Source organism: Myxocyprinus asiaticus, chromosome 36, assembly GCF_019703515.2.
Source record: "Myxocyprinus asiaticus isolate MX2 ecotype Aquarium Trade chromosome 36, UBuf_Myxa_2, whole genome shotgun sequence".
NCBI lineage: Eukaryota > Metazoa > Chordata > Actinopteri > Cypriniformes > Catostomidae > Myxocyprinus > Myxocyprinus asiaticus.
The window spans coordinates 12,245,395-12,258,090 of record NC_059379.1 but is presented as its reverse complement, the minus strand read 5'-3'; the positions used below and the strand labels follow the sequence as shown (position 1 = coordinate 12,258,090).

Sequence of the window (12,696 nt, the reverse complement as noted above, 5' to 3'; positions counted from 1 at the left end):
GAGTCCCACCCCTACCAAGAGCTTAACATAGCCACCAATACAAGTTTTTATACAACGAATAGTTCTGACACTAAATTCTGATTGGATGAGCCACTTATAAGGCTTTGTAAAATGCTAATAAACACGCACCTGTGACTGCACATTCTACAATATATTAATCGGCAAGTTGCTACGTTGCTTGGCAACTACAAACAGCACAGAGTTAGGATAATGAACTATATTACTTGCCGGAAAAAATCTTTGTTGTAATAATTACTTATAATAAATTTAGTTCTCATGTCAACATCCTGTTTTTGAAAAGACTTGGTTTTGTGTTTTACCAAAATCCCAAAACCAAGACAAAATGATCAATGGTAACTCATCCTAGAGCTTGCAAGCTACATCCACCAATAATGCTTTCAGCTGCCATTAAAACTGTAGTACTGTCAACTCAGTTTCAGACATTTTATCATGTTTAACTTCCAGAGAGAAAGAAAAAGCATAGAAAATGGCAAAAAATAAAAAAAAATCTGTAGATTCTGTCTAGGCCTGTTTATGGGACATGACCAAAAAACATGATATTACCCTGGTACTTGCCCACTTCGTGTTGTGCCTAAGAACAACCCTTATATGTGGTAAATCACTGTAATGCATGCCCTTTCGTAGTGCATTGCGTTAATCAGTTGTACTCGTCAGTATCATTTTGTTGTCATAGCATGGAGTGAAGCTTTATCTTACGTGTTCATAGCATCAGTGAAAGTGGTGGGTTTTCTATTTTAGTTCCCTCTACAATCAAGTGCTCAAGTTTCCTGACAAAGTGCAAAAGAGATGAGTTCTAATTACTCCTTCTCTCTCCCTCTCTGTCTCTTTTTCTCCCCTTTCTATCCTCTTTTCTTTTTTCTACCCATCTCCTTTTTCTCTCCACAGCAATTTGGGAAAATTTTGGATGTGGAAATTATTTTTAACGAGCGGGGCTCTAAGGTAAGTCAGCTGGAAGAGCAGGTCTCTGTCACTTCATACTTCTTCTTTCCTACAGGTTCTTCTCTTCCCTTCATGAGCCGAATAATTACAGCCCTTACACAGAAGCTGTAAAGTGACTCGAACATCACACACTTGCTCGTGCTCACACTGAGCCAAGACACGTTTGGAAAGGTAGCTACACAGGGAGACAACTGAGCGCTTTCAGATGAGTTATAATTCAATGAAGTGATTGTCTGACCAGTAGTGTTTGTTCCATTAGAGTTGTCCTACTGTAATAAGATTTGGCTGTTTAAGTCTCCAGTCTTGGAGCTTGAAAAAAGGGGTTATATATAGCCATTCTTTGAGATAGTGCTGCTACTGCTGGTCTCAAAGGAGTGGCATTTTGCTGAGGAGAGCTTCTCTCACCTGCTTGTAGCTGATGAGCACAGGGGTGAATATAGCAGCTCTACTGGAACAAACCGTCAAGGTGTACCGAACTAAGCACTGCCTTCACAATACACATTATAAGCTCAGCTAATCATTCACTAACAGCCTGTTTCATACTAGGCCGATTGAATTTGTACTCGATAGTGTGTTCCAAATTGAAGTGAGCTGCCTTGCTGTCTACTGCCTACATAGAGATCTGACTTTTAAGGCGGCATCCAAAATGAAATGGAACTTCATTAAGATTGTATAAATGCCGTGTTCACATCAATCCATTTTCATTTGAAAACTCCAGTCATTGTTTTCCAAAGTATGCGGTTATGGAGAGCATTTTCTGTGGAGGAAAACGACATTGTAGTGTGGATGAGAGGCGTAAACATAGCGAAATCAATGCATTTTCAAACAAAAACATATTAGTATGGACGTGGCCTGATTTGGAACACTCTCAGGGTTCTCATGCGTCCTGGAAAACCTGGAATTTTCCAGTTAAGTTTTCCAGTCATGGAATAGTAAACATAGTGAAATCAATGCATTTTCAAACAAAAACATATTAGTATGGATGTGGCCTGATTTGGAACACTCTCAGGGTTCCCACATGTCCTGGAAAACCTGGAATTTTCCAATGAAGTTTTCCAGTCATGGAAAAGTCATGGGAAAAAAACCTGGAATTTTCCAATGAATTTTTCCAGTCATGGAAAAGTCATGGAAAAAAAAAAACTGGAATTTTCTAATGAAGTTTTCCAGTCATGGAAAGTCATGTAAAATTAGAAAAATACCTCAATGTTAAATATTTTAGTATAATAGAACTGTTTGACTGTGTTGCTAACAAGGATTTTTTTAAATGTTTTGTTTCATGACGAAATTGTATTCGTAAAGTATCGATATAGTACAAAAGACAAAAAAGATTTCCTGCATTGCTGTTGTGTTAACCACAAAAACATTTAGGTTATGAACTTTGACAACGACGACGGTCAGACCACTGATTTTTTTTTCAAACTAATTCACACCCTGAGTTGGTAGCATGGTGATTCAGCCTTCACACCTCTGGATGTTAATTCATTTTCAATAATTCAGCAATCGGAGTCTGCCACAGTGACCACATGTAGTGTGTGGAAAACACGGACAGAATCACGGAATCTAGTCATAAAAATTAGATTAGCTATAAAATGCAGAATGTCATGGAATATGAGATATTTGGATACACAGTTAATCAAATTAAAATTGCAATATGTCCTAGTGTGATAATTAAACAGCAAATGTGATTTAATTTTATAAATATATAATCTGCAAGTGATGCACACTTCAAATTGAATGTATGAAGCCTGCTGCTCATACATTGAAAACAACTCATCATAATATCACGTGCGCTCTTGTGTGTGTCAGATGACAAAGAGCAGAGCATGTGCAGCACATACAGACTATGTTTTTTTTTTTTTACTTTATGGGGATTAATAATCACACTGGGCCATGTAGTGAACTGCTTCTGGAGGTGAGAAACTATAGCGAAAAACAAAATAAAAGCTTGATTTAAATGGACGGTTTAAATGGGTTTTGATAAATATTACACTTGTTGGGCACATAAAGTGTATGGAAATGTCTTGGAAAATTGTGCCTTGACAGAAGTGGGAACCCTGACTCTACATCAGGCAGCAACTCATGAAGCGTCATACACATGAAGCACGCAAGAGATTTGACTCCCAATTGATTCCAATAGAGATGTTGCTAAGCTAACAGCGTGACATGGTAATAAGCAAAAAAATATATATCACACACAAATATTTGGTAAAATAATGCATTTTGAATTACACTGAACTATTGTTTTGATCATTTTCAGTATTAAATAGGATGTACGTTTATCTTCCATATAATCGTCTTTTCTTTCACCTCGTCATCCGCCATCTTTGATTTATCTTCCCACTGATGCAATCTGGTATTGCCTGCTCGGTAAAGGATACATGCAATGCTGCCTTAGAATTTGGCCAAAGTGAGTTATATTCGGAGGCAGCATAATAAAGTTGCCTACCTTTTGGAACAGCCTTCACGTCGAGCATCTAAGCAGTTCACTAGGTTTTGGAATAGAGCAAATATGTTTGGCTATTTAAAAGATAGTGACCAGCTCTCTCATAGTGCAAGCTAATTAAATCCATATGATAAAAGGACAAGGAAAAACTACAACCGTGATGTTGAACACTGTAGCACAAAATGTCAAAAGGATTAATTATGCACTCAGTTTCATTTTGATTTTTCCATTTTAATCTTTCTTTGCAGCCCAAGGACGCCTGGGCTGGTCTTTATTTATGCCAGACACTGGGAATAGAGATCCCGTGTATGCATATCAGATCTCGCAGGCCTCCCAAAGCAATTACCAGGCCGTACTTGCAAAGTGTGTATGACCAGGGCTTGTTCCACGCTCTTGTTTGCCGTGCATACCTAATAGCTGTGTCCGGATATGGTGTTTGGGTTGCAGTTGGCCATAACTCACCGCTGACAACCGAGTGTTGGGTGGGGGTGCGGAGACGGAGAGGGTTCTTACCAGAGTGCAGAATGAAGCACAGTCCTCTGAGCTGTTATATGGCCTTGGGAATTTTCCTTACATTAGTTTATATCAATTGCAGGCAAAGGAGAATTTCTTTATTTATGAAGAGGGACAGTTTTATACTTGCTCATATATGCTTGGCAAGACAGAAGTGAGATGCACTAATGTATACATCCATGCATGACACATGTCTCAGTGTTAAAGGGATAGTTCACCCAAAAATGAAAATTCTGTCATCAATTCAAATCAATTCTGTCAATTCTGTTAACTCACCCTTTATTCCATATAACACAAAAGGAGATGTTAGGCAGTGTGTTAGTCTCGGTCACCATTCTCTTTCATTGTGTGGAAAAACTCTTTTTGTGTCCCATGGAAGAAAGAAAGTCAAACAGAGTTGGAACAACAGGGTGAGTAAATCATGACAGAATATTCATTTTTGGGTGAACTATCCCTTTAAGAGATGCCATGTAAAGTGGATTCATCCCTGTTATGATAAAATCCACAATATAATCGTGTTTTCTGTCTCTTAATCTCACTTTTCTAGTAGACCTTACTCTAAAAGGTCTTAATTTCACATCTTACTAATAGATAGAATTTGTCCTCTTGCAAACCTGCTAACACTTACTTTCTTTTTTTCTTTCTTTCTTTCTTCTTTTCTCAATTAATTTTTTTGTCCATTCAAATATCTTCAACCACCCCCTTTATCATTGGTTGGGAATCCTTTATTATCACCATCTCAGGGTTTTGGTTTTGTAACTTTCGAAACGAGCGCAGATGCAGACCGTGCACGGGAGAAACTAAATGGTACAATCGTAGAGGGACGCAAAATCGAGGTGCTTTCCTAATCTTACTATCAATGCCCATCTTTCCCCTCTCCTCCACCATTCCTTCCCCAAATCTCCATCCCTTCCCATGAGAACATGATGGAACCAGCCTCTCATTTCCCCAGCCATCCTTTAACGGCTCCCGCCACTGCATTGCTTTCCTAATAAATGCCTGTTGTGTTTATACTGCATGTTGCATAAATTGCATGCATCTTTTGTGGATAAATCCTAGTTCCTTGTGAAGTAAGCAAATAAAAAAGCATATTATGTCATAATTAGTGTGTGTGTGCATGTGTGCTTGCAGGAGTGCGTTATCCGATCAGAGCCGTGCTGTTTTTGATATACAGAATTGCATGCCATCGGGTTTGAGCCTTAGTGCTTTGATGCATATGTGCAAGTTTATTTTAAGCAGCTCTTTTAACTTTTATTATCGCTCCTGAAAAACATACAGTATGTGCACCCGGTAGTGTATGTGCACCATCTCTTCAAATATATACGTTTTATTTCAGTCTCCAGACATCAAAGGCCTGCCAACATAACTTTAAATCCCACTTTTATTCCAAACAGCCGAGGTTTATTTCTCCTTTCATATGTCTTAGTTGAGGACATGGACTCTCTCTCTCTCTTCCTCTTTTGCTCAGTTTCCTCCTCTCCACAGGGCTATTAAGATTTTCTGTTGGACAATTAAGATAATTCATGCAATGCACAAACAATACCTAGACCTATATATCAAGGGAGAGTCGAGGCCAGTTGTTTCCTCAAGCTAAATTACCTCCATGGGCCCTTTGGAATGGAAAGCTATTAACGCTAATTAACATGAGGGTGAAATACTAACATGGCTTCTGTTGCCAGCGGCCATGTTTAAATTCCTTTGGCTCCTAGAGACTATCAGCAAGCTGCTTGGCCTCTTTGGTGTTTGTACACAATGAGAAGAGCTTGTACAAAATGGCTCCTCCTTCCTGAGGTTAAATTTAGTGCTTATGAAGTCACAGCCTCAGGGTTGTAGTGTCTGGGATTATGTAGAACTGTCTAGACAATGTGGCAGATTGAATTGCAGTGAAAGCCTCAAGGAAGCTCCCTTAGCTTGGCTAGTGGGGAATTCCAATATTCTCTGGGTTTCATTAAACCGTATTCCAGAGTTGCTCTGTTTCATTACATGTTGAACCAGATGTCATCATCCAGCTCCTCTACAAACAGCCTGGATTAGATCTTACATGCAGCAGGAAACAGAAGATCAGTGCTTGATGGATCGCTTTCATTTTTAGCGTCTCATAATTTTTCAGATGATAATTAGAGCATGATTTGTTTTGTTTTTTTTACTTTGCCTAGAAGCATGAACCAGATTTTTGTCTCACTCATGCCTGTAACACATGCTCCTGTATGTGTACTGACAGGGTTGGGCTGTAACGGAATACATGTTACGGCGTTACGTATTCAGAATACAAAAATGAAGTTACTGTATTCAACCCTTGTTATGTTTTCAAACACCTGTATTCAGAATACAGTTACTTTATAAAATTTTGTTTGAATACATTTAGAATACTTCTCTCATAATTAATATAAATAGGGCAGATGTGAAAGAAAATGATTGTCAATCAAGTAAGAAACAGTTTTTATAAACAGCGCACAATCGCACGCTACACACTCGCTCTCTCTCTCTCTTCCTTTTAGAGCAGCAGCGGGTGACTGCATTGTTGTCAGGTGCTCTCATAACAAATTGGGCTAATTCGAAAACACAATCGCGGGTTGTGTTTTTACTTTAAAAATGGACCGCGGTCACCAAAAGATCTGATGTTAGGCATTAAAGAATGAAAATACAACGTCTTAATCATGTAAAATGATTCCCGGATTGAATAACTGGCAAACGCACCGGCACATTTTAACAATCAGCGCACTGTGCACCAGCATCAGTACAGTCGGCAACGTTATTTAAACAAATCAAACATTTGCGCGTATGATACATTGTTTCCCGCGATTGTTGCTGTGTAAATACATTTATGCAGCAGCTGCAGATGCGGCTTCTGTGTAAAGGCGGAGTGAAGACGGACGGCTCATGATAAGCATTTAGTGAGTCACCTCCACATCCGAAATTTGCAGAACTGTTGATAAATAGCAGTTATTAACGACACTAATATAGGCTACTATGAATAGGTTCAAAATAAATGTAGATAAAGTAGGCCTTCTGCAAAGACTGAAAGAGGGAAAAGGTCTTGAAGTAGATCAGAGTTCAAACGACGATAGAAAAACCTAATGTAAATAACTACTGTAAAATTTGTGGCTTATAGACGTATGGGAGGCTATAAGTGTGACACATATTGAACATACAGGCATATTAATATTATTTCTCACTTTTCAAAAAAAAACATCTCATACGAAGTGATTCACAGAAAAAATAAAAATTTAAAACAACAATAAAAAAAACAAAAAAACAATCAAAACAAAGGATGTTTAAAAGAATCGAAAGCATCTAAAATAAAAGTGTTGGTAAGAAAAATTAATAAATAGGCCTTAATATGGAAATATGCAAGCAAGCCTAGTTAAAAATTATTAATACACATTGTTGTCACATGACGACACTACTTTATGTCATCCAGTTATCATCTCGAAAATAAATACGGTTTATTGGCATTTCTTATCTAATTTTGTGTCAAAATGTATTATTCTTTGTCATTCCAATCAAATAATGGGTTAAAAAAAAAGATTAAAATGTTGTTAAAATATTAAAATATTGTTGTTGACCACAAACTGCCTTCTGTTTGCCTTATGCCTTCCATAAAGAAAAGCATTAAGTGTCCTACTCCACATCTAATTTAAAGAAACAAGCTATATTCACTCAGTTCAGTTCAAATAAGATAATAATGACATATCACACTTAATTCCTCCAATTGTGCCTTGCCTTTATAAATATGTATTCTAAATGTATTCTTGTATTCTGAATATGTTACTTTTTATGTGATGTATTCAGAATACTTTACTGAATACATTTAAGAGAGAGTATTCAATATTCAGCCCTAGAATACTTCCTTAAAGTAATCCGCCCAACCCTGTGTACTGATTTCGGTTATGCATCTTGTTCTGATTCTGATTTTTTCCCACAGGTAAATAACGCAACAGCACGAGTAATGACAAACAAAAAAGTGGCCAACCCGTATACAAATGGTAAGAGCTTCTATTTTTTCACTGAAATCTACATGAAAACACATTCAGTGGCCCCAAAAAGTATTTGGACACTTAAGCCTCATTTAAAAATGAATGCATTTTATTGCTGTACATATAAAAACAAGTGACATCTGCATACAAATGATGCCTTTTCTTGAAACTCAAGGCCAAAACATATTCTACACAAGTATGTGAACTCAAGTATTTGCAAGCTGCAATTCATAACACAATTGCATTCTCAATGTTGCCACAAGGTTGGCCCTATTCACTTCCATTGTAAGACGCTCGCTGTAACCTCGATTTTTGAAAGGACAAGTCTAAATATTTTTTCTGCGGTAATCAACATAATGCCACAAATGCTGTCAATTAAGCTTAACTTGTATTGATCTCAGAATATTCCTTTAAGTGTCCAAATATTATTTGAGCCATTGTATTAGGCTACCATCATGTGAATGAATGGGGTTATAACATACTGCAGCAATGCCAGTGATCATAGTCATCCCCTACAGCTCTCCTTATCTGCTAAAAAAGCTTCAGGGGAGAGCTTAGCTGATGGGAATCAGGGAAGAGAAGTGGCGGGGCACACCAAAAAGAAAAAGCAGAGGCTCATTCCACACAGGGGTCTTCATGGGGTCCAGAGCATTCCCACTGATACTCATTCCCTCTGACTGGAGAGAGAAAGGGAGGGGGAATAAAAGAATCCAAGATTTCATCATTGCAGATCCCCCAGCTTTGTTTCAGTCACAGCCAATGGGGAGTGAGAAGAGGCTATTTTACAGCCCCCATCTATCACTGACAGTACACTGGACAGCACTCTCTACTCTCTCTTGCTCTCTGTCTCTCATTCTCTCTCTCCCCTTTGCATTCTATATCTCTTACTCTCTTTTCAATACTCCAATATTTCCATCCACTAACTGCTCCTCCTCCTCCAACTTAATGTTGCCTTAAATATTTCCCTGTCATATCGCATCTCCTCCTCGTTCTCCCCCATGGTTCCTTCCTTTTGTTCTCCTCACTTCCCTCTGAATCCTTCCCCTTTATCCCTTTCTTTTACATTTGCGCTGATCCCTTGATCCCACACAGAGTTAATCGGCAAAGGAAACTCTCTATTGAGAACAAAACCTCCACAGGTCATGGCAATAAGCATTAGGAGCTAATTCTCTCTTCCCCTGTGTATTCTTCTGCAGGCTGGAAGCTGAATCCAGTGGTGGGAGCTGTCTATGGTCCTGAATTTTATGCAGGTAAACTGCATTTGAGTGTTGTGGTCACAGGGCCCTTTCTACAACACGCTTAGATACTTTGATTTACTGTGCTTCAGATGTGCTTTGATTTCAAGATCAGATTTGGAGAGCTTCAGAGAAGACCAATCGAAATCAAAACTTTTGTGGCTATAGTCTGTGTTTATTAGCTTTGAAGCCATCTATATCCTAGCTTGTGTACTCCTGAAAGTTGAACAAATTAAGCAGATCTATACATTTAAAATGTACAGTCTTTCTCTTTTGGGACCAAAAAATCCTTTTGATATGTCCCACCTAAACTTGCTGTTGCAATATGTCAATAGAGGAAAGGAAAATGCACTCATCAAGCCTATTCATGGGGTCTTTAAGAAATCACTCTTAAAGCTAAATGCTCATGCAGCCCAGTAGAATCTGCTGTAATATGGCTGTGTTGACTGAATTCTTGCATAATGCTCTGGGCTGCATTTCCCAAAAGCATCGCAAGCTTAAATTGATTGTAGAGACCGTTGGTTTCTACGATCTACTTAGGCTTATGATGCTTTTGGGAAATGCAGCCCTGTATAGCGCATTTTACAAAGATATTAAAAAGCAAGCCATCATTCCGACTAATAGTTGCTGAGACTACACAGATATAGACTGTTTTCTTACAACACCTGAACTGCAGCATAGGAAACGTCTTGGTTTGAAGAGTAGAGCAGCAACTTGTCTTTTTTTTTTTTTTTCCTGGTTGTTTCCCCCTGACTCCCCCTGTCTTTGATTTCTTTATTGCCATGGGTTCTTTGAACCCTATGCATCCTAATGAGGGTGAAATGGTATTACAGTATTTCATTTGGAAGAAGTGCTGAGCACATATCAGCTCCTTCACGGCCAGCTTTTTTGCTCATTAGACTAAAATCTGTTCATTTCAGGACAGCTTTACAGCAAAACTCTAAATAACCAGCATTGACAGAAAGCAGTCATTTATCATTTTTATCTGACTCTTTCCCCCTGCCCACCCTTCCTCTCTCCCTTCTCTCCCCCAGTTCTGGCATACATAAATGCAACAATCAAATACACACATTATACAAAAGCTCACAATCAAATGCACACGTGTACTCAAGATTATACACATGTACTGTGTGTTAAAATGCAAATACACCACAGACCAATCCGGAGCATGTAAAATGTTTATGCATGCTTTTACACAAGTATGCTGGGAAACATGAAAATGCAGTTACACTGATGTAAGATCACACATGCATTCAATTCCTTCACTAATCTCTATTCCTTCCTCAATAAACACACATGCATCGCCATGCCTCCCATGTGAACGTATAGCTTCCCAAAACATCCCATCAAATCAGATTTACCATGGTCCGGCACTTCAGCGGCTTGGCCCGTGGAGCCGGCATGCCTGATTTATTGGATGCTAATTTTTTAAGTCGTCTTAACGTGCCTATAAAGTTTGCCAAGCCTAAACGACACCATATGCCTCCTGTTTTCCCCAGGGGACAGCCAGTGGCGAGGCCACAAAATGGAAATAAGATATAGATTTCTATTGCTAAATATGGAAGTTTCCAGAACGGCCTACATTTGCACCCTAGATGGACCCCTAAATGCCACATGTTGCACCTTTCTTTCCCGCCCACCATTCAAAAAAGGGGCAAGCTTTCACGTGAAATAATTATGACTGCATTTAATGTATTTTGTTGGGGGAGGTAGTGGCACTGAAATCGGATGTAAAGGTGATTAATCACTGTTTATCAGTCCGAGTTTCTGTGCGGGAGATCAGCGGAATTGGGCACCATAAATTGTGCTTTGTTGACAGCGCACTCCGTCTCCATTCGTCCGGGTGCTACAGGTTTATTGTCCTCAAATCCCATTCAGGAGAATGACTGATGAGGGCCGCCGACTGCCTACTTTTAACCTCTTCCAGGGAAGTCGGGCTTGTCTCTCTCTCCCGCAGAACGCCTAAACCACCCTCCTGCTTTCTCATTCCTCCTCTTTTATCTTTTTACAGCCTGAACCAATGCTTGCCTTCTCCTGACTGTCTCGGTATATCCTCCCGACATATATCGCTAATTCTATTTCTCTCTTCATCTAAGCCTGGGGTGTTTTCCATCTGCCCTTTTCTCTTTCTCGCTCTCTCCATCTCTAAATCTCAATATCTTCCATCTCTCTTCCTTCCTCAGTCTCTCTGTCTCCCTCAGGCTTTAACTAGCGCACGGTAGCCAATGCCAAAACCCAAATTAGAGGTGCAGACGCAAGCCGAGGCGCTAACGGTACGAGGGAAACTTAATTGTGTAATCTGGGGGTCGTTTTTCCCAACTCACTCAATCCGTACTGGGAGCGTGTGCATGAAGGACGCTGGAAACATAATACTGATTGATTGACAGTGCTCTCGGCCAATGTATTTGTTTCTTGGCAGCATGTTGAGATGAACTAGGCAAATACGATTAAAATGCAAAGTAGCAGGTAAGGAATTTTAATTGTGCTATTTATTTATAAATGGATGATAAAATATTTTCAGGTGGGAAAGGGTGACATGTTTGACTCCAGGCCATGTGTGTCTGAGACCAAACTACATTTTACACTTTGCAGTGTGTGTGTGCATACATTTAAAAGAGCCTGAGTGCATTGTGTGAATTTTATGCCTTTTCAATTACAAAACCACTGAAATAGACCCATAATTGAAATTAAGTAGCCTAATTACAATATTAGAAGTATTGGGGAGAAAAAAATAACTTTAATCTAGCAATGGTGTAATTTTCCTCATAATATGGGTTTATCGGTGGTCTGATTATCTAAAGACATTTCACAATAGAACAGAGTCTGATAGAGGCCCACACCCAGCGATTTCCAGCCACACCATATTAAAGGAGCCAGTCTTGCAGTAAATGAAAGAGTCCTAAGGGGGGTTGGAGATTAATTGCACGCCCCCTCCCCCATCCCCACCAAATAGCCCAATGGGACACTTTCTAGTGCTGGAAATACCCTAGTAGTGCAAACTCGGATAGATGCAGCAGCGTGTGTTCGATAGTGGTCAATTCTCCTTATCAGTTTTCTCTGTCTGGACAGGCTCATATTTGTACAGGGTCCTTTATTTAAAGTTTAGTTGTGCAGATGTGAAGGTTTCTGACCCTCTCGTGGGTGAGCAGGGCTTGGTCCAGTTTCTGATTCACAGTATATTATAACATTTGAAACCTTTGCAACCTGTCTTCATTAAACATGGAAATGCCAATAGATAGTGATAACTCTCTTCATTAAAACTGAAAATGAATGTAATGAAAAACTAAAACTAAACTGAAAATAGAAAACATTGAAAAAGCTAAAACTAAGTCATGTCGTCAAACAGTGAAAAGTAACAAAAAACTAAACTGAAAGCACAAATTGAATATAAAACAGAAATAAAAACTAAATAAAGACATTCAAAACTATAATAACCTTGTCACTTGTGTTAAAATAGCTTCAGCATATGAGGGCTAAGAGGATTTATCCTCACATATACTTTTGCTGTTGTGTGTTTCGTTGGCTTTATGGGGTGTCATAACTGGCTGGAATGATTTATGGGTTATTA

At 39.0% G+C, this 12,696-nt stretch overlaps 1 protein-coding gene across 8 annotated transcripts in view; it reads left to right on the top strand.

The window, feature by feature from the left end:
• LOC127426893 (RNA binding protein fox-1 homolog 3-like) overlaps window positions 1-12,696 on the top strand; it is a 630,672-nt gene that overhangs the window by 581,006 nt on the left and 36,970 nt on the right. For 5 of the 8 annotated variants that reach the window (XM_051674011.1, XM_051674009.1, XM_051674007.1 and 2 more), the window contains 4 exons: window positions 907-960; window positions 4,660-4,752; window positions 7,842-7,902; window positions 9,090-9,143. In XM_051674011.1, the coding sequence (XP_051529971.1) occupies window positions 907-960; window positions 4,660-4,752; window positions 7,842-7,902; window positions 9,090-9,143 (262 nt within the window). The remainder of the gene's footprint in view (window positions 1-906; window positions 961-4,659; window positions 4,753-7,841; window positions 7,903-9,089; window positions 9,144-12,696) is intronic. The other 3 variants (XM_051674013.1, XM_051674012.1, XM_051674014.1) reach the window with 3 other exon arrangements.